The sequence below is a fragment of the Rhamphochromis sp. 'chilingali' genome (genome assembly GCF_963969265.1).
Source record: "Rhamphochromis sp. 'chilingali' genome assembly, chromosome: 8".
In the NCBI taxonomy this organism is placed as follows: Eukaryota; Metazoa; Chordata; class Actinopteri; order Cichliformes; family Cichlidae; genus Rhamphochromis; species Rhamphochromis sp. 'chilingali'.
Window position 1 is genome coordinate 39,165,961 of NC_137935.1, and position 22,348 is coordinate 39,188,308.

At 41.9% G+C, this 22,348-nt stretch overlaps 1 protein-coding gene across 4 annotated transcripts in view; it reads left to right on the forward strand.

Annotated features, from left to right (window-relative positions):
* Positions 1 to 22,348, forward strand: part of usp32 (ubiquitin specific peptidase 32) — a 68,837-nt gene that overhangs the window by 19,089 nt on the left and 27,400 nt on the right. For all 4 annotated transcript variants that reach the window (XM_080888426.1, XM_080888428.1, XM_080888427.1 and 1 more), the window contains exons 2-7: positions 1,779 to 1,906; positions 10,302 to 10,407; positions 12,798 to 12,916; positions 15,124 to 15,283; positions 21,821 to 21,952; positions 22,114 to 22,221. In XM_080888426.1, coding sequence (XP_080744552.1) covers positions 1,779 to 1,906; positions 10,302 to 10,407; positions 12,798 to 12,916; positions 15,124 to 15,283; positions 21,821 to 21,952; positions 22,114 to 22,221 — 753 coding nt within the window. The remainder of the gene's footprint in view (positions 1 to 1,778; positions 1,907 to 10,301; positions 10,408 to 12,797; positions 12,917 to 15,123; positions 15,284 to 21,820; positions 21,953 to 22,113; positions 22,222 to 22,348) is intronic.

Consider the following 22,348-nt stretch of genomic DNA (forward strand, 5'->3'; position numbering starts at 1 on the left):
TGTTTTCGGAGGAAAACAGGAACACGGTGTACAGTCGAGTCTTAATAGCTTACTTACAACTGGGCTCGTCAGGCACTCTTCTTGGCTGCAGTGGTTATTATTATATTTACATGCTTCCAGCTCCCGTTGTTGCTCGATGACAACTCGTACCTTTCCACTCCCCTTTTTCTCCCTCCTCGCGCTCACAGACCCATAACGTGTATGGCAGTCCATTCTCCCTGCAGCACGGACTACACTGCCCATGATGCTACATTCTTTAGAGCTATGCTTGTAGCATTCTGCCTGTTAGCTTAGCACAACAACAACAACAACAACGAAAAGGCGCTCTCTCACCCAGGAAACACACAGTCGCAGAGAGAGAGAGAGAGCGTCGCCCTGTAACCATGGCAACCGTAACGCTGCCACCTGGAACAACAGAACGTAGCTGTCAAACAAAACCCAAACAGTCCTGACCCGCGACAATATGAAACAGGAAAGTACCGCAGTGTAATCCATTTATTTCAACAAAGTAACTGTATTCTGAATACCACCTTTTTAAACGGTAACTGTAATGGAATACAGTTACTCATATTTTGTATTCTAAATACGTAACGGCGGTACATGTATTCCGTTACTCCCCAACACTGACTGTGACAAACAACAGTTGTATATTTGCAATTACATAAGCAGTGTAGAAAATGAGCATACTGAAATGACTAAAGTTTCTTTCTTTAAAGCCACACTTTAATGCAGACAAGGTCAAATTTAAGGACGTCCGTTATTTGTAGTCTCTTAAGACTACAACAGGAAACACACTGTTTTAGTTTATCATTGATTCAGAAAACATCAAAGTTGCGCTTGGATCATTTGATAGGCTACCCTCTGACGAGCAACATCCAATCCTGAAGCAGGTGGACCAGTCATCCAATCTAATCAAACATTTGTCAAAACCAGTCGAGCAGTTCTGTCATGCTGCTGTGGCTCCAACCCCAGCACTACCAGCTTTTCATATGGAGTCTTTAAAGTGCCCTCAATTTCTAACTAATGTACCTACATTTGTATTTGCTAATTTACTGCAGCATATCCCTGTTGAACTGTGATTGGCTGCTGAAAGCTGATAAGTCAACAGTTAATGATTCCGTTTTACTGCACGCTGACCCCTTGCCTATCAGATGAGCGGCACCTACTGGTATCTTGTTGATCATTTAGCTACAATGTGGTCATGGAAGCTGTAAACAGGATCCTTTTCAGCCGTTAGTCAGCAGTTTGCTGTCACCGCTGTGTATAGTCGGTGACATTGTTCGCTACAGCGCCACAGTTACTACTACATGTGTAAGCAGCTTTGTCATTTTTACCAACTGTTCCAGAGTTAATCTATGGATTAACGACATGACACCGTTAAACTTCTTTTTCAGGCGCTTCTGTTAGAAGATCATTTTAACCGTTGCATTAAAAGCGCTTCCTCTGTTTACTGTAATTGGATGGAAGTCATTCTTTCTGTGTTGCTGCCAACAGTTGTGCTGCAGTCCTAGTGAAGTGAAGGTGAAAGAAATCTGGCGTCTAGTCCTCAGAGCTTCAAACAATGACATTTAAAAACATTAAAGACGTATTTCAGGACCATCCAGACCTTGGTCCTAATACAGTTTTTAAACTGTTGTAGCCATTGCTTGTTTCTTTACTGTTTATCTTTCGTAGATTCTGTTTTTCTCTTGCAGACTTGTAGCATGACTTCGCAAACAACTGCAGATCAGCTCTCCGTCTCTGTTGATGTAATCCCATCTCTGTTTGTCTCTCTGTAGTCACTGATGTGGAACTGAAGCGGCTGAAAGATGCCTTCAAAAGAACCAGTGGCCTCTCCTATTACATGACCCAGCAGTGTTTCTACAGGGAGGTGCTGGGAGATGGAGTTCCCCCTAAAGTCGCAGAGGTAAGCCACAATGATGTCACACCACGTATTCTGAGTGGGTAACGGTGGCGGCAGTTTCCAGGAAGCCAACAAAATCAGTTCGGTTATGCCTTAGCAGTGTGACCAACGAGCTTTGTATGAAGGATTTTATTGTAAGTACAAGCTAGAGATTTTAGTTGTAGTGAGGGGCCATTTCACCTCACATTAGGCTCAGCCTTGCATTCCACTGAAAGACTTATTGATCCAATAAAAAGGTATCATTACCATTTTATAGCTCTGTGTTTCCTGTTGAAAAGCATCAGTCTGATGTTCGAGGCTAAAGAACAGCCAAAGTTCTGCAGGGGAATAAATATAGAATAGCAACGTTGTTTCCAGTTTATTTATAGCTGCTTAAAGGAGACTCTTCGTGCAGATACAGAGGAGAGTCTGTTTTTCTTTGAAGTAACTGAATCATTAAAGTAATCAACACAGACCTAGACTTGATATATACAGCTGGTGTATATGCAACAGTATGACGATATACGTATAATATAGTCTGACTACAGTTTCCCTCACACATCCCCATCTGACAGAGCTTCCTCTTGTCACTTTTTACCACTTGTCATTCTCATGTTACACATTTGAAACCTGCTCTTCTTCTTCTTCTTCTTCTTCTTCTGGTGAAGTTGACAGATTTAAAAATACTCTGGAGGAATATAGACTGAAATGAAATGTAAAGACTCAAAGTGTAATAGTCATCGAAGAATGGGCAGTTTATCTTTCTCTCTATACATATAGATATAGAGAGGACAGAATCAGAATGCTTTATTAATCCCTGACTAAATTCTGTGGGTTACAGTTGACAGTAACCAACAAGACAGTAACAGACTAAACTGTTTAAATAATGCAACATGTCAGAGAGTTTACAAATGTAAGAAATAGCGCTAATATGTACAAACGGCTCAATTATACAGATGGATGGATATTTAATTATTTAATTCGGGTTTGGTTTGGTTTTTATTGGGCTACTGATCGCTTTGTGTTGACAGCAACCTGGTCTTGCTCTTGAAATGAGCTACTAATTCCTTTGTTCATTCCTTTTAATTATTTTGGTTTATGGGCTTTTTGTATGACAAAGTTTAAATTGGTAGATGTCAGGCTGTTCATTCAGAATAACCTGAATTATAAAACTGCTCCAGGGAAATGACAGGTAGAGGGCGGCCTGAATCATTTTAAATGTGTCTGTATTAAACAGAAATAATAGAATTTCCAGAGTTTAGTTTTATTTGGATTACTTGAAAGTTGAATGAAGATTTCTTTTTTGTATTTCTTTCTTTTACCAATGTTAGGTTTTAAATAGCGTGTGTGCAAATATGGCCCAAATTACAGATCCTGCTTCATTGTTTGGGGCATTTAAGGGAGTTAGAGTCCAGTCAGACACATGGGAGCATCCTAATGTTCTGACGACAGGGTTTCTTTAGTCTTGTCTGCTTTGCTCAAACACACCTACCCTCACCGCTCTGCACATGATTGTTTATGTAATGAAGAAAAAAAGAAAAACGAGGTTTTGATTGAAGTTTGTTGTCCTTGCTCTGTATGCATTTCGACTTTACGATGGAGTGACGATCCTAACATGAACTACTGATAAAGGTGCTCTGACATAATTCACACCTGCCTGTCACTTTTTCTTCTCCTGTGTTTTTTGTGCCGTGTCATGCACGTTGTGTGGGCACAACCATTTAAAGTTCACAATCGTTTAAAATCAGTTTGCTTGTGTAATAGGAATGCATTTTCCTCACATTATATCATAAATCATGCTGCTCTAACTGTTAAAGAGCACATGTCCCCTGCTGTCCTCTGCAGTCTTAGTTGCGAGGTGACAGCAAATGGTTATCTCAGTCCAAACGTGGGCTTTCCTCTGTCGTGTCCCACTGCTTTCTTCTGTAGCTTCAGTTGCTTCATAAAAATGTAACCACGTGTTGTGGCTGGATTGTGCATATCTGCTATGCATACGCTGTACATTTGTGGAAAACACTACAATGGCAAACAAAAACGTGCGTGATTCAGTTAAGGCTCGCTGCTCTGCCAGTTTCTTGAGCATACAATAACAACACCTACCTTGTCTCCTCAGTGCATTAGTAAGGCCAGTGTTAGTCATCGCGCACCCCCCACTCCATCTGCTGCTTATTAAACACACGGCTTGCATGTCTTCACTACAGCACGTGTCATCTCCCTCCTTCTTCTCCTTTGTCACCATGGCAGCAGTTACTGCGGTGACAGCAGTCCAGATGTAAGGTTGCTGCTGGTGTCTTCAAATATAGCCGTGGCTACTGCACAGTCTGGTAGTTCAAAGAAAGCCCGACCAATCAGTCAGTCAAGGAACACGCAGTGCTCCTTGGTTTGCTCAGAGGTTTATCTGGTGTTTTATCATAAGTGTATAATGGGCTGAGTATCGTCACTGATTTCTAGAATCGATTCGATTCCGATTCACAAGATCCCGATTCGATTCGATTCAATTTGATTCGATTCAATTCGATTTAAATCTGGGAAATTTTGCCTCAGACAGTCAGAAATATTATAATTCTGATCAGTACATTTACATATTTTTGTATCAATAAAAAGGAAGCTGACACTTTCCAGACTTTATCAAAGGTGTGAGCATCACAGCAGAGGCCTTTGTGTCAAAGTCGCTGAAGATAAAACAGAAAAACATGAAGGTGATTTTCCTGTTCTGGGATTTTATAAAAATATTCTGCAGTAGATCAAAAATGAACGAAAATCATTAACCAGCATATGAACATCACCTCTGACGTTACAGCAGTTTTATTAGAGACACGGCGTTTTGTATTTTGTATACTTTTAAAAAGTTTCAATTTGTTCAGAAGCCTGTTGAACAGCAGAAATTAGGTTTTCTTTTCAGAAGTAAGTAAAAGAAAAAAAACAGCAGCTGACAGCCTGTAAACAATGGTAGACTTGTGCGTAACAAGCAAGTGAATAATGCAGAAAACAGATTTTTAGACGGGAAACTGTTGTTGAAGTACAGAGAGAGAGAGAGAGCTGTGCATCCTGGTGGAAGCAAAACAGTAAAAGTCAGAGTGAATCCATGATGATGTTTATGTGAAGCGTAGTTTGGATCTTCTTTTGCTGCTGGTTCAGTCAATATTGTTTGGAGAGACATCAAACTAACAGCTTCAGAATCAGCGCAAAAACGGCGTAAACACAAAGCGCGGACCCGCCGACACATCAGAGTCAGCGAGCTGTCGGCTTTCAGCCCTGATCGTGTCCGTGCTGTCGGTGAGAAAGTCACATCTCACTGATTCTGATCCGTCGGCGCTGTGTGTTTACGTCTTTGTGCAGAATCCGTGTTCCTGCTCTCATTTACTATTTAGCTGTTTGGCGGTTGTTGAAATTTTGTGAGGTTTCACCTGAGATTGTGGCGTTTCGGGCAAAATACATTTATATTAAAAAATCGATTCAGGATTTTAATGAATCGATATCACGATTTTAATCGATAAATCGATAATCAAAACCCAGCCCTAATAATGACGGTGCTGACGATCATTCGTGGCCAAGTATCCAGAGATTTTATGTACTGGATAAATCGCATGTTGGCTTGATGTTTTGTTTTTTGTTTGTTTTCACTCAGTGTTATCTCAGTAGGATGAACAGTTATTAACTGGTATTTTGTTCCTCAGGCACACATATGCTGATAAATCCTGATAGTTAATGTATAAGTACAAGGAATTATTGTTGCTCACAGTGTGCTGTAGCAAGAAGGTCTCATGGTGAACTACCAAATGCTTCAGGATGAACACAAATACCATTACACCTTCCACATGTAATATAACAACAAGGTTTGAGCCGATCACTGTTTGGGAGGTGGGAGTGGGAGTGGGAGGAGAGACAGACGAGTTAAGAAGCGTGCTTTAGTTGGCTGCGTCGAGGACTTCCCCACAGTCTCTGGGGACTCCACAGTCAGTTTCATGTATGAAACTATATGCGTGTAGTGATATTTAAAGAGTAACAGTAACAAAATATTTACAGCTTTAAAAAGAATAAAGAACTAATCTGCTCTTGTAGAGGTTTCCTCTGCAACCTGACGACTCAACTTGGCTCTGAGCTTCGTGGACACGAATTCTCCGTTTCATAGTTTGAGTTAAGCTCCAAAAACACTCCGACCTGTGTGTCTTCATCAGCTCTACTCTTTGTCCAACTTAAACACATTTTGTCCAGTTTGTCGTTGTTCGTGGACTCGTCACATCGTCAGAATTATGACTTGACCAATGTTCCTGAGAAACACTAAAGACACGCTGTCTCTCACAGGTGAAATGTGCTTTCTGTGACGGTTGACCTTTTGCATGTAGATCGGCGGACTTCCCCTTTAATTTTGTTTTCCCACAAATGTGCGTTTACTGAAATTGATCACGTTTCTCTTCATAAAGCCACTGAGATTTTTTTTTGTGCGTGTGTGTATTCAATAAATACTATTTGCAGGTTTTTGGCAGTCGGGATGGCAGTGAATACAAACCTGACTTACAGTTTATACATGGATCAGTGAATGCATCAGTATTTTTAGTTTCTGTCACTTTTTAATATAAATAAATAAATGCAGGTTTAAATGAAGAAGATGGTTAAGTGTTTAAGGTATGTGCTAACTAAAAATAAAGACAAAAAGATAGTTTATTAAATTTTAATGAAATTTGCAGTAGGGCTGGGCCATATTATACCGTTCACGGTAATACCGGTATAATGTTAGGCAACGATAGGAAAATGAAATATCGCGATAGAATGGGAGTAAAACGCGCATGCGCAGTGCCTTTGTTTTCATACGCACATGGCCGATTGTTGAGTGAAACAGATGAACCAGAATTGGTTTGTAAAAATGGTGCAACTTCCGTGATGTGGAACTGGTTTGGTGTTTGTCCGTCAGATACACGACAAAGCACATTTTTTTGCAGAACATGCAAGCGGCCGTCGTTATTGTCGTATTTGTCGGACTAAGATGCTCTTAAATCTGGGAGTAATCTGGGTCCTAAACTCCGTATGCTTCAGGTCAAACAACACTGCAGCATCACTTAGAGTTAAAAACTGTCTAAATTCTTTCATCTTTAATAAAACGATCAGCATTGCTGCTTTACCAGGTGTAACTATAAAGTTTAACTTCCAGGCATCCATGAAAACTAAAGTTATTACATTTAACGGAGTTAGACGTTAGCAGGAAGCTAGCGGAAGTTAGCTCGCTAGTTTCGCTAGTTACCTAAGCATGATATAGCATGTTCTGACTGAGAGATTTCTGAAAAAAATCAAACGTACAGTTCTGCTATCACTTCCAACATAAATGAAGACAGGAAACTAAACAGCAGTGACGTTTGTAGGGTTACGGAAGTTGGGCTAGCTGGTATATAATGATGTGCTACGTGATCGCTAGCGACACAGCTATGTTAGCATAACATAAACAGTGAAGCTGGAGGACGAACACTAACACTTTTCCACTTATAAAAGTTAACGTGAAGGTTCTTCATGGTTAGAGACAAATGCAATCGCATGGCAGGATGCTGTAAACGGACCAAACTTCAGTCAGGAGAACAACTGAGATAATCCATCCACAATACGAGGTTAGTCATTAATATACTGCAACAACATGGGAATAGAGCAGCTGCCAGAGAATTCAACATTAATGAATCAATGGTACAGAAGTGGAGGAAGCAAGAAGAATGAGTTTAATAAAGTTTGATTTATCTGACTGCTTTGTTTCGCTTAATGTGCCTTATAATCCTGTGCACCTTATGGTCCGAAAAATACGTACTGCACACTGCAGTTTAATGTTGCAAAGCACCTCTTTTTAACTTCAGTGGATATTATACATGGTTATGCTCAGGATATGTCAGCCCATTTCTACTGGAAATGCCTTTTGGTTAAACTTTCAGCAAGGAATTTGCATTTGCACTGTTACATTTTTATAAAGCTTTAATGTACATAAAAACCAGCTTCTTGTTTAAGTGAAAATAAATGGAAGGTTGTCTTTTTGCGCTAGTAATGTTGTGGAGTTGTATTTTGTCTCGCATCAATTATATCGTCGGTTATATCGTTATCGCAAATTTTCAAATATATATCGTGATAAATATTTTTGGCCATATCGCCCTGCTCTAATTTGCAGATTGTTTCGGTGAAGTTTAATAAACTCCTTGCTATCTAAAATATAACAGGACACCGGAGTAAATTCTGGAGCATCTCACACTTCTGATAATCAGCTGTCTGCTTGATGTTTATTCAGCTGTGTAAAAACTATAACTTTAATCTCAGCCAAACCGATTTACTCAGGAACAAATAAAACACCAAAAAAAGCCAAACAACAACATTTGTAAGTTATCTAAGTGACTCATATATCATGTTTAACCTGAGTAGCGAAAGACGGCGGTGGGTTTGAAAACGATTTGCCGGGAGTCCGGTGTTCTCACGGCTCTAGCTAGCCTCGCCCCCGGCTAGCTATCGAGCTAGTGGGTAACAGACGTCTCCGAAAACGTCGGAGCGCTTTTGAAAATATGCGGTGTCTTGATAAACTGAGCAGATATTTGAGGTTTACACAGCTACATTCTCGCCTGAAAATATGTTAAACGTTTATTTTGTGACCCAGAAAGAATAATAAGAGTAATATTAAAACTAACTAGCTGCCGCCATTGTTGGAAACTAAGCTGGGCCGCGCTATGAATTCTGGGACACAGCTTCTTCTTCGTCGGGGTTTAACGGCAGCTGGCATCCTCGTACATGCAGTGCTGCCATCTTCTGTTTCAGTGCGTTATTACACTCTGAAATCCTGCTACTTATTCCTGCGTCTTTTGTGATCTTACAAAGCTTCAAACGACGCGTCGACTATTATCTGTGGGTTTCCCAGGTTTGCTGACCAGTGGTCTGATCAGTGGTCCAGTGGACCATTGATCAGTGGTCCATTGTGGTATCAATCAGACCACTGGTCTTTGATAATTATGATTGACATGGCAGCACTGAATGCACATGTGCTGTATCAAGCATGCACCGGGACGCAGGAAAGACGGGTGGACTTCCTGGTGGAGCTTGCAGGAGAGTTGGCTCACTCTCATGTAGCTGGGAAGAAGGCAAGAAAAGAACAGTTGCTTCGGAAACAACCCTCCACACCTATCCCTGGAAAAAGAGCCATGTGTCAGGTCAAACACAAATGCAAGAACAATCATGCCACTGAGCGATGTGTTCACTGCTACAGATACACATGTGGTAAATGCAGAATACAGATACCATGGCAGTGCCAGGATTGTGAGTGATTGCTGAAAATGTTGAAGTGCACTCACTCACTTTTTATTATTATTTGTAAATATGTGTACAAATGGTTGGTTTTTTGTACTGTTTTTATCAATAAATCTCAGCAACAAAGGACCTACACCCATGTGTGTTGATTTCTCCCTAAGATGGCAAACTGAAACACTCCAAGTTGGTGACTTTTGGAGATTTATTTTCCTGGATGATTGAGAATGCATCAAGACGAACACAAAAGGAAGTTCACCGCTTTTAGCAGGCCCCCCCCCCGACAAACAAAGAGGCAGTTGGCAGTTAGAAATCAGCAATCATTCACACACCCCCACTGCCCTCCAGAATTCTCAGGTAACAACCTAATTTACATATGAATGACTAGCCAATGTAGCTTCCACTTGGCTGAAACTAAAGCTTAGCTAAAAGCCTACCAGGTAGAAAGCCAAATGGCTGCTCTCGGGGACTCTAAGCAGCAGTGTGTGATGAAGGGGCGGCAGATGACGGTGAAAGTGTTGGATTTAGGAATTTGCATCGTATGACACAGTGTGACTTCCGTGTTTTTAAAAGCCACAAATAAAGCTTCTGTACTCTGTGTGACCTGCTGGCATGGACATGCTTCATCAGCTTCTGACTGCAGAGTCATGTTATGCAGGCCATCAGCGTGTCCTTTAGCTTAATGACAGCAGCGCCTCCGTAACACGAGCTGATATAGTTTTAAAGATGAGGAGCACATTTCTCTATTTTTGTTTTGGGTGATTTTCTCTCACAGTTCCACAGAAACTAGTCCAGGGCTACTTCTGAGAAACTGAACTGAAAATGAATTGTAAGTCCAGCACAGGAAGTACTTTCCTCCTGTCAGCTTTCCTTTTACTGACATCGTACTGTAGGTCTTGCAGTATTCCAGAGTCACCAACATTACTGCATCCAAGCTGTTATGTTAAATGTTACATTTGTTATATTTTTGAACGACAAACTTCAAATGGTTTTGTTTTTTTTCTCAGTTGTCGGTGAAACCTGATGACGTTGGTCAAAACTCTTCTTTGCTCACACATTGGCAGCTTTTGTCACTGTGGTGTTTGGATGGGCTGACATCTCGATCGTGTTACAGGCGGTGGAGCAGCTCGTGTTTAACGTTACGATTATGTGTGTGTTTTAGGTGATCTACACCTCGTTTGGAGGCTCTGCCAAAGGGCTGCACTTTAACAATCTGATCGTGGGTTTGGTGCTTCTGACCAGAGGACGTGATGAGGAGAAGGCAAAGTGTAAGTATCTGTTTAGGCCATGAGATGTTGATTTCATTTCCCTCTCTCTTGTCTCGCTTTAAAAAAAACAAAACAAAAAACAGAATAAAAGTAGTTTTAAAATTTGTTTTTTATGAGATATAATGTAAGCTTTAAGCTAATGCAGTTTAGTTATAGTCAAGGAGTGATCAGGGGTTGCCATGGCTACTGCCACAGTTGGATAAACATACTTACTGTCATTAAAGTAATTTATTACATCATTACCTACTATGAAAAGTCATTTGTTAAAGTATTTCTAAATTGCTAAAACGAACCCCCTTTGCATGTAGACGGGGTGTCATGGTTAAACATCCGGAGGCTGTATTTCCTGTCATATATTTACCTTTAAGTGCTTTCACTCTACCTCTTTTCATAGCGAGTTGCACTCGGTAATATCTCCACCACCAAATAATCAGCATCAGGCTGGTTCGAGCTAGCTTTAGCTGAACTAAATGCTGTTTCTGAGGCTGAGCTCTGGCACAGGTATTAACAGGCCTCGTGTTTTGAAGGTACTGTTTAAAAATGTGAAGAACTAATTAGCAGCTGACCCTTGTGAACACTTCTCAGTATCTCAGCCGTGTAAAGGCCCGACAGACTCCTGGATTTGTTCCACGATTACTTGGTGAAATTTCCCTCTGGGCTTTGACTCGGACATTTATCCTAAGCCTCGTCCAGTGCTGTCTTGGATGTTTGCTTTCATACTGAAAGATGAACAATTATGTAGATTTCTGTTGAGGTCATCAAACTGTTCTTTGTTGTATTTTAGAAGCTAATAAAACAAATAATGAGACGACTCGTTCCACAGATATTTTTTCCCCACTATCAATTTTATATCTGTAAACTTTAAGAAACTAGTCTCCTGGGTCAATAATTCTGCAATCACTCATTTTAACCTGCGGTTTAGTCCTTTATAATATCTGTCTCCATTCTTTGTTCCATGCTAAGTGTTACTTGGAACAAAATCCATCCCGGATACGGATGTTGGCATCCATCGAGTTATTTATAGGCAACATATGTTGAACGTGACAAAACAAACGAATGATGAAATTAACATAAACGAAACAGATTTGGGGCTTTATAATAAAAGTTTTTCTTAAAAATCTTTTAAATGTTAATAGTTACTGTATGTGTGATGACATTCGTCGACGCACTCGTTAAGGAGGAGATGGGGTACATGCATATATACATACACTGTGATCAAAGAGAAAAGATGCAGTGTTCATAGTTGTCACATCACTACTGGGACACGTCCACCTGGAAGACAAAACAGTACTGCGGTCCTCCAGCTGTCCTCTAAACGTCTTCAGATTTAACTTGGCACAGCACCAGCTTCCAGAAGGGCGTGGCATATGGCACCAACCTGTGAACACACCTACACCTACCCCGCCTTACAGGCCAAATCATTCTCCACGGCAACCAGGCTGTCAGTGGCGGCTCAGTGAAACTGTAGGAATGGTTTAGCCGACACCGGACAAATACTCTGACACGTGACAAATGAATGCTCCTCATACTTCCTGGCCCGACACTGTAAATGTCCAAGTCAACCAAATGTTAGATTTACACGTGGTACTTGAAGCTAGCTGTAGCAGTTATCTTTGCTTTAACGGTGAAGTTTCTTGTTCTTCGCCTCCCACACGGTGGTGTTATTTACCCATCCAGCAGGTCACAAGTCCCCAAAAATCACGGTTTCTCTTCATATCTTTGTCTCCCCTCCATGAAGAGATGAACGTAGTCTTGGCTCGAGATAAAAACAAAACTTTAGTCTTGCAGTACTACTGACCGTCCACTGCTGACCGTCATGATGGAGCGATGTTTTGCCCGACAGGGTGGCGAGTCGCTCACGTGACTGAAAACTATGAAAAAGCGAGTCAGCGAAGTCGGAACTGCAGCGAAACACTTGAATTTAATCTGGGAACAAAACATTGAAATGTTGAACTTGTCAGTGGACTGATGACAGCTGGTGAGTGGTTCTGTTTTACTGCAAAACATCATTTTTAGAAGGTATTTCTACATATACAGCTTCAGAAAAGCTCGCTCACCTTAACTGTCCAAGCACACATGGGCCGGAAACTCTCAGAACTGTGTGAGACATCTGGTTGATTTCTTTGTAGGATAGGCTACAAGCTGAAGGAGCGACTGTTTTGAGACCACAGTGATTGAAATGTTTCGTTTCTTTTTGTTTTTCATGCTTTTGGTTCGTCTCCTCTTCCTCAGGCTCATTCTGGTAGTCGTATCTCACATGTCGCAGGCATTCAAATCCATCAGGACATTATTGACATTGAGACTTTTATCAGCTCATTGCTGCTGTGTGCTGGACGCCTGCGTTCCTGTGATAAAGCTGAGCTTTCTTCTTCGTGTGTTTGTGTGCACAGACCTCTTCAGCCTGTTTGCCAGTGATCTGGGGGGATATGCTGCCAGGGAAGATATAGAAGCAGTTCTGCAGGTCCTGGATGGAGAAGTCCCGGCATCCCTGAAGGAGTCCTTCGGCGAGGTGAGCAAACGCTGCAAAAGACTGCACAGCATTAATCTGTTAACTCATGCAAGTGAGCTGCAGACTAATGACTCCTCAGCTTCTATCGCAGAGCGCTTGATCGTTGCAGAGGTTTCAGTCACATGCTTATAAAAGAGCCATTGTTACTAGGAGCGCACAGGGAGCCTCCTCGCTGTGATAATACAAAGTTTGGCTTATCAGCGAGTCATTGTGCTGGTTATTAAAATACCACCTGAAAGCATGCAAACCTCCCCACTCCCACCTCCTTTATAGCATGCAAACATCTCTAGAGACACAACACAATAAAGTCTAATACTCAGGTGTTGCATTTTCCCCTGATGATGTTTATGTCCATTATTATCCTTCTGCAATTACATGTTCACTTCTGAAATCACCACTAACCAAATCCATGTCCAAGACTGATTGTTTCATTTGTTTAGATGCTTATTTGTGGGTTAAACAGAGTCGGGATATTGTTTGTGTGCAGGAGAAACAAAAAAGTCGTTTGGTACTGGGCCACAAGAGTTGAGGCTCCGGGGGGGAATTCATGGTTTTCAGGGTTTTTATCGGCTTTCAGCGTTATTCTTTTATCGTTTTTATCATTAACTTGGTTTCCCTGCGTCTTTTCCTGTGTGTTATGAATAAATCTTCCTTTTTGTTTGGTGCCGGTGTCGTGCCAAACTTGGTACCCCCGACAGAATTTGTTTCCCCTGCGTCAGGAGCACAAGCTGGACTGTCCAAATCACGGACAAACGGTCTCCCACATTGCTGATTTTTAGTTCACAAACACTTCTTATTATGACGCATTACTCCTGAAACTTTGGAGGATTTAGCTCTTTATATAGTAAAGTTACAGGAGAATAAAAATAGTTATCAGCCAAAATGTTAATGGTTTGTTAAAATAATCCCATCTGAGCAATAAATATATAATTTTCTGTAGTAACCCTCAAACTGAATGGTAATGTAACGATACTAATTTTTCACTTTTTCACAAAATGAAAACATCAGTACTTCCTGCGTGCTCCCAGCACAGGGGAAACATTGTCGGGGATACCTACTTTGGCACGACACCGGCACTGGTTTTATTTTGTTGTATTTATCCGCCACACCTTTAAGGCCGGTCCGTGAAAATATTGTTGGGCATAAACCGGTCTGCGGCGACCGCTGCTGTAAAGAGTTTTAAAACATCAAAAGAAGGCAAACCTAAGGTTCAACTGAAAATAGTGCACGTGTATTTAAGAGCCTTCTTGGAGCACAATAAATATCACTCAATGATTTCACAATGAGTTTATTGGAGCTATCATTAGCAGTGCTAGCACCAGCATGTAGGCTAACGTCCACACACATGTACGTAATGTGGTTGCACAGTTTATGTGCAGCTGTTAACATTATTTATCGCTGAAGTATCAAAATAATTTAAGTCAAGTCCTTCTAGAGGGAGGTGTTGCAGCTCGGCTCGCTCTATTTTGACCAGCTTGTGTTTGTGGTGCCAATCATCTCGCTGACTGAAGCACACATACAGAGTTCAGGCCTTAGCAAAGCCATTGTGACATATAACATGTTTAAGTGTCACTTTGGTTTTAAAGGGGTGGCTGCATTACCTGCTGCCTCGGCCACTGGTAGTCCAGGTGTGCACGAGGCCGTTCCTACAGTAGCTCTAAGTTTGTGCACGAGGGAACATTTGCATTCATCGGGGATCGTTACGATTCATCAGGTTTCTTATATTAGAGCCTCGTCTGTCGTTCTCTGTTTGATGTTTGCAGCGTGAAACTGACATCTGTCAACTGAATAGAGCTTCCACCTTGATGTGAAGCAAAGTGCATTTCCCTTATCTATGTTTGCGCCCTCGTCCTTGGCTACTTTCTGCAGTCCTGCCCCGGCACTTGTCACTCATTTTGATGAGCTGACTTCTTTAAAATGTCAGTAAACTTCTGTTGGGGGAAAAAGACGTTCAAGAAGCAGAAGTCGGTGCTTCTCATCACGACCGAATGATTCGATTTGTCAGACTTTGTGTAATTTGTTAGTTTAAATTTAAAAGCCCTAAACCCCAAAACACTTTGACTGATGAATAACAATAGCTAATGAGTCCGTAGCGACGGGCCAAAGCCTTTCCTCATTAAATAGCCAAACGAGGATGGACTCGGCACACGGCTGGCGATCGGGTGTTTTGGCGACAGCAGATTCATTTTGCCTTTCTGTTTGTGCAGGGAGACAAGGTCAACTACGATCGCTTCAGGAACTGGCTCCTGCAGGACAAGGAAGCCTTCACTTTGTCCAGATGGCTGCTGTCGGGAGGAGTGTGTGTCACGCTGACGGATGACAGCGACACGCCCACGTTCTACCAGACCCTAGCGGGCGTCACACACCGTAAGGCCACCCCTAAAACAGCGTCCTGCAGCAGTGCGCCTGAATGTTATGTGTTTACTTCACACTTGAGACGCTCAGGTGTTCATTTGATACCTGGTTTGTTTTAGATGGACTTTGGATTGGAATCAGTCTGGATAATTATTCAGCATTTTTAGTCACTACAAGAAATTCTGACCTGCCTGGCCAAACTCTGCAATGCACAAGGCCTTACTAACCAATGTTGCTCCACAGAGAATAACTTAGAAAGCTTTTAATGTGAAACTGCTCCAAGAAAATTGATGGCTTGTAGCTTGTTAAAGCGGAGGGGAGGATTAATAAATAAAACAATAAAAAAAAATAAAACTTCAGCAGGTTAGAGCTGGTTTGAAGAGTAGTGTTTGTAAGGGGAAAAGGAGAGCATCAGACTCTTCTGAGTGGTGGGAATGCAGTTTGTGCTGATGGTGTTCCTGATGCTACCAGGAACCACAAGTTGGTATAAAGTTTGCATTAATACGAGCAGCAGCTGCTGCCAAGATGTGGAGGTTTCTTGCTAGAAGGTGATGACATATACCAGCAGAGATGGGCAGTAACGCGTTACAAGTAACGCGCTACTGTAATCAGATTACTTTTTTCAAGTAACGAGTAAAGTAAGGGATTACTATTGCAAAAACAGTAATTAGATTACCGTTACTTTCCCGTAGGAACGCTGCGTTACTGCGTTACTAAAACTGTAATTTTTTTGCGAGAATGTCTCATGACAGTGACGTAAGCGAGTGCGACGTTAGTGACAACAGCTGTGTGCAGATCAACAATGGATCATATATCGAGTGCAGAGAGAGTATGAGCGTGCAGCGTTTAAAGCGTGGAAGTACTGACCTTACTTTGAGTTTGATTCCATAAAAAGTGACAAAAACATTAGTGTCCGCTGTGCGTGGGAAGAAAACTTCTTTTTACAGTGAAAAACCCCTAAACTTCCAAACAAGCACCGAGTAGCTACGACGTAATGGGAAACTCACAGAGAAACTCGCGGATTCTTCCACTGACCGCGGCACACCTGCACCAGGGTAAACCTCCGCCTACCCCACTCCTGCTTTACAGGTGAAAATAGAGCAACAGGACCGCTGAGTCTTTGACTTTATTTATTTTCTGCTGTGTTTTACTTGCATCTATTTGAAAGACTGAGTGTAAACACAAAAAATATTTTATTTTATGTGCTGGAATGTGCAGAAAATAGGTTTACATGTTAAACTAATTTCTTCCAGTCAGAGAATGTTGCAGATAATTTAATGTTTGCTTGATGCATAAAGTTAAAAGATTAAAACTAATAAAACAAGTTTTAAAAAGAGACTTTTCCATCTGATTACATTTTGTATGATGGATTATGTAGAAAAAGTAGAATTGGGCTGAAAGATCTATCGCTTTATCACCTCTTCAGGGTGTAAATCGTGTTTTTAAAAAGTAACTAAGTAATTAATTACTTTTGAAAATAAGTAATCAGTAAAGTAACGGGATTACTTTTTTGGGGAAGTAATCAGTAATTAGTTACTGATTACTTTTTTTCAAGTAACTTGACCAACACTGTATACCAGTAAACACAGGCTGCTGGGAGGAGCCTGTTGCATGTGAAGGTGCAGCCCCGTCTGATTGGTCGCGCAGAACGTTTGATTATTTGTAAATATTTGTTCCTGAATTCGAAGCAGCGAAACGTGCTGGTGGTTATTCTCTTCGTCTTGTTGCTTTCTGTTCTGTTTGCACGAACTGAACCCTCGGCTTGGACCGAGCTGCAGAACCACTGAAAAATTAAAACTCAGAATCCTTGAGGCCAATTCCACACCTGTTTCAATGAGACTGATGTCATTTTAATTACATTTTGTTTGTGTGTGTTGTTGTTGTTGTTGCCTGTGTTTAATTGTGTAATATTTGTAACTGTGAGATACTTGCTGCTGCCTGTTTCGGCCAGGTCTCCCTTAAGAAAGAGGTTTTGAATCTCAGTGGGAGGTTAAATAAAAAAGCAGGGACTAAAAGTGAAATATTTCAGGGATGTGATAGATTCACTGTGTGATGTTCTGCCATATCGTAGTGAGTGAAACGGACATTTTCCCATTTCCATCTTCTTCTTCCTGCACCTCCGTCCTCGGTCTTGGAGAGCAAACGTCTCAGGAAACACCACAAACGTCTCCCGGCGTGCGTTCCAGCTCCGACAGCGTTACACTTAAACCGTGCTGTTTTTAAACCCACTGACCCCGATTCTTATTTCATGTCGTCTTCCAGCTTCGTGACTCCATCACTCCTTCATATGAATCGCGAGTTCTTGTCAAAGTGTGAACCAGAGAACATGAATGTTGATGCTGTCGAGTGTCTTCCCATGCTGACAGCCACCTCTGTCCCAGCCGGACCTTATGTAACAAAAGTATTTGAATGGGTGGTTTTATTTCTGCCTGATGTTACTGATTGATTTGTGAAAGACTGTTCAGGGTCAGTAAGTGTAGTATAGTGCAGCGTGTGCAGTACAGGACGTTACACGAGTCCTTAAAGATATTGTCCTGATGAGAGAAACTTTGCTTTGCTTGTGTAAAATGAAGGAGCTGAAAAAGGCTTGATAATGAAACCTTTTCATACCCTACAGTTCACTTTAGAAACACGCTGTGGTTTGCAGATACAAAGCCTTATTACCAGCCCAGACGTTTGATCTACAGCACAGTGTGTCTAAAAACATGATTACGTCACTCAGAAACAGCAAGTTTTTACTCTACGACAAAGAGTTTAAGACAAAAAAGAAAAGAAAAAAATTGGTTACTGTTATTGTGTTGAGGACGTCCTCGCATACTAAGCTCGACATAAGCAGGTCATAGTGTGTCTATGCTTGCAAAAAGTCTTTTAAAAGAAGTAGTGTGTGATGTAGCAGTACACTTATTCTGTCAACACGTCTCCACAAATCAGATTTTTTAAAAACTTTATTCTAAAACAATTTCTTAGCCAACTTCATGCCACATGATTCCCTGACCTCATTATACCTTAGCTCCACATTGTTCCACAAACACAGAGAGATGCATGTGGGTGTGTCACATTGGTTTGTGGCTTTTAGCTCAGTTTTCCACATTTGCGTCTCACAGTTACAGTGAGAGTAACGATGGAGCGATCGTACGAACAGCAGTGATTGCTGGCACGTCAAACAAAAGCACGTTCTGTTGTTTGCTGTAGGTCAGTGTTTTCACAAGACCAAGAAGTAAATTTAGCCCGTTAAGTTCAGATGGCTGCAAAGAAGCTGTGTTGTCCAGAGAAGCTGAGGTTGTCTTTAATCTGGCTGCTACCAGCTTATCCTCTTACCTTTGCGTCTCTTGATCTGTATTTGTGAGTGTGAGATGAAGAGAGAGCGTGACTGACACGGCCCTGGTTCATGACTCTTTCCAGAACGAGAACATAAAGCGTGACTCGCGGCGGAGCTTAGCACGGTGAATCTGCTGCTAACATGCTAGCTTGGATGCTATCTTGGAGTTATTTGAGTAGAAATCCTTGGAAATAACCTTCCAGGCAGCTGATGCGGGGAGTTTTGCTGTGCTACGTACTGGCGGTGGCAACACCTGTGTAAGGATGTTCCCTGGATAATGGTATGGTATCTCTGCTGCCACTCGGACAGAGTAGCACCTCTGGGTGGGTATCAGACCTGCAGGGCGCCATGACGTGTAACGGCCCGTCATCAGATCGGTTTTGTCATTCAAATGAAAAGTACCTGGATTTGTTTTTCGTTGGTAGATTTATGCGTACCAGCATCTGAGTAGCACATCTAGCATAGCAGCAGTGCAGGTCCTTGGGCTCTGTAGAAGTTAATGCACGTACTCAGAAGAGAAGACTGCTAAACTGAAGCTCATCATCATTATAAAGACGTTAAATCCAGCAAAGAATGGCTCTTGTGTGTCTTCGAGTCTACGCCAGTGTTTGTAGAAGTGAGCCTATGGTGGATGGGAGATGTGCAGGAGTGGATCCAAAGTGAGCCTCGTGAGTTTTATAGATTAGCAGTCAGACCGTCATTTGACTGAATCAGAGCCTTCAGTAATATTTCTGGCTTGTATCATTTCCTCCATGCAGTCTCCGTACAGTCCCTGGTGTAAATCATTCGTTTTGTATTCAGTGTTTCCTTTAACTTTAAATGTCTGAACCAGGAAGTGAGAAAGGTCGTCGAGCTGTGTCGACGTCCGTGTCTTTACTACAGAGAGTTATAAAAACCTTCTCTGAGTCAGAGAGAAGTCTGGGCTTCAGCTTCACCTGCCTCCCATCACTGCAACCTGTTTGTTACCCGTAGCTGCTAAAAACAAGCTTTCAGCCCACCTGACCGAGAATCCACAGTCCAGTTTCTACCAGGAAGTGACGGCCATTTGATTCATACGTCTGCGTTTGACAACTATTATCATTTTGGCTACCTGCCACAGGCTAGCTGACTAGCTGCTGAATCCAGTTAGCTTAAGCTGCAGATTAGAAAGTTAAAGGAGGAGGCTGGTTGTTACCCCGGGCGGAGCTTCATGTGCTATATCGGTCTGATCCGTATCACTTTGTGACAACCAGAGGCAAATTCTCCCATTGCTCATTGCAATAATTAGTTTATATGATCCTAAATTTGTACTTGTGGACTTGTATTAAATTTCCGATGACACGTTTGAATAAATTTTTGTATTTCTTTCTTTCGGATGGTTAAACGTCACCTGGGCTACACCTGAAAGAACAACATCCTGACCTGTCTTTAAACATTAACAAAACGCTCTGTTATAATCAGTGAGAGTTGTGACACCACAAAGTCGTCGTTTTAGCCGGCTTTCATTGCTGACATGAAATAGGCTCAATATTATCAATTTATTGGTTCTTTCTCAGTCTCACTGAGCAACGTGCTTAAAGCCATAAACACACACAGCGCTTTAAATACTGAACTAGTGTTCAGCGTGTCTTCTCACACACTTTTTTGTCACTGTTTTGTTTGCAGCAGTTGCAATGCTTTCATTCTGTATTAGTTATTTAAACCGTTTAAAGAAATCAGAAAGGAAACAGAACGACCTTCATCCTTTTAGACTGTTCTCATGGAGAAGATGTGAACGTAGACGGGAACATAACCAAACGAGCTGCTAGGAGAAGCTGGCCGACTGTTTCTCAGTGGAGGATAATGACCGAGCTCTGCTGAGGCAGTGGAGACAGCCTGGTTCTCCCCAGGAGATCCTTTCTTCTGCTGATGTACGATAAAGTATCTGAGTGCGCTCGTGTCGTGTTGCTCCTCCATACTCCCACAGAAGTTCTTCCCTCACCTGTCAGCAGCATCACTTATGGATCGCATGCTCCCGTGTTTTCTTTCCTCTTTGCCCTCAAGCACCATATTTATGATTCAGTACACAGTGTTATTTTTCTCCGTTTGCATGGTTTGTACAGTAATAAAATTCAGTTAGAGCTGCATGACGTGAGAAAAATGTGCATCAGTAATGAAGATGCAAGAAGAAGGTTTGAAGTTTAGAAGTTTTAGCCGACACATCTTAAGTAAAAATATCCGATTAAGCTTAATAACCTGTAAAGAAAAAGATAACGATTAACGCAGATGCTTCATGTACGCTGGGCTGCATTAACAGCTGATCTGCCTGCATTAGACATGCTGATGCGCCTCACATGTAAAGAGACGTTCAGGTCTGCAGTGCATGTTTGCAAACGGCTTTCATCTGGACGATCTAAAATACAGTTTGCTTTTATCTTTCCATTCTCACATCAACGGTGCTGGATTGGTCATTTACAGAAATCAGGTCAAATTCAGATCTGCGGTGTTTCAACTGTTTCTTTGTTGTTCCATTTTAAATTACACATTCGTTTTGGCTCTGTGGCTCAGTGCCGCAGACAGTAACCGTGTAGCCGCGTGGCAGCTGTTCCATAGTTTTGTTACTGTAACCAGGATAATATTGTTTGAAATAAAAACACAGACGGCTCCGTCAGCTTCCAACGTGACATTTTGAAGTGACCTTGAGCAAAAGGGGGTGGAGTGAAGTTATCAGCTGATACTAGCTAGCTTGTTTGGCATGCTGATTTAATCAACTGTGAGCAGCAGTGTACAGACTAACACACCTGTTTATGAGTTCCCAGCAACAGACTAACAGAACACGACGTTTGGCTCTCGTGTTCTTGGCTGTTCTGTACCACAGCACCTCATCTGTCCCGTGCTTCCATTTAGTGATGCAGAAACACCAACACCCCAGAAACGGTGGATGGAGCCCAGCCGGTTGTGTTAGCACACCAGACGTCCTGGAGCCAGTCTCAGGAAGAAATATAGTTTTTGTTTTTTGGTTTATTTTGTTCTTCTGCATTTGTCCCGTTTTCACTTTATGTATATGTTGGCAGTCTCTGGATGAATGCGTTGACTTTAGAAAGTCCAAACAGGCTTTAAACCTGTCTCATAAAAACTTTCTGATTTGCTGTTCCTAATTCTTGGAAAGTGTGGAGAAACTGCTCAATCAAATGTCACTGTGCAACATTCGCCTGCAGTACAATCCTTCAGTGACAAATATCTGACTGCCCGTCTCTGTGCGTCTCCTGCAGTGGAGGAGTCTGACATTATAGACTTGGAGAAGCGCTACTGGTTGCTGAAAGCTCAGTCCAGGACCGGCCGCTTTGACTTGGAAACCTTCGTTCCTCTCGTCTCTCCTCCTATTCATGCGTCACTGAGTGAAGGTAAGACGATACTTGCTCAGTTTCATATCTGCATAGCTTTGCAATAATGATGAAGAAACGAGACCAAAGTGGCGTTCTCGCTTTGAATACGCGACCTCAGCAGAGAACACGACCTGCTTTAAGCGTGCCTAATGTTATGTGTTGTTGATCTTGTTTTTTAGGCTTGTTTCACGCCTTCGATGAAAATCGGGACAATCACATCGACTTTAAAGAGATCTCTTGTGGGCTCTCCGCATGCTGCAGGGGGCCTGTTGCTGAGAGACAGAAATGTAAGGCTCGCTGTGGATTCAGATCCACACAGACACCCCACACAAGTCCCACCGCTGCCCATAACAAGCCCGTTTCTCAGTTGAAGCTGATATCCAGGGTTTAAATGTCTTTTTTTTCCTTAAAGAA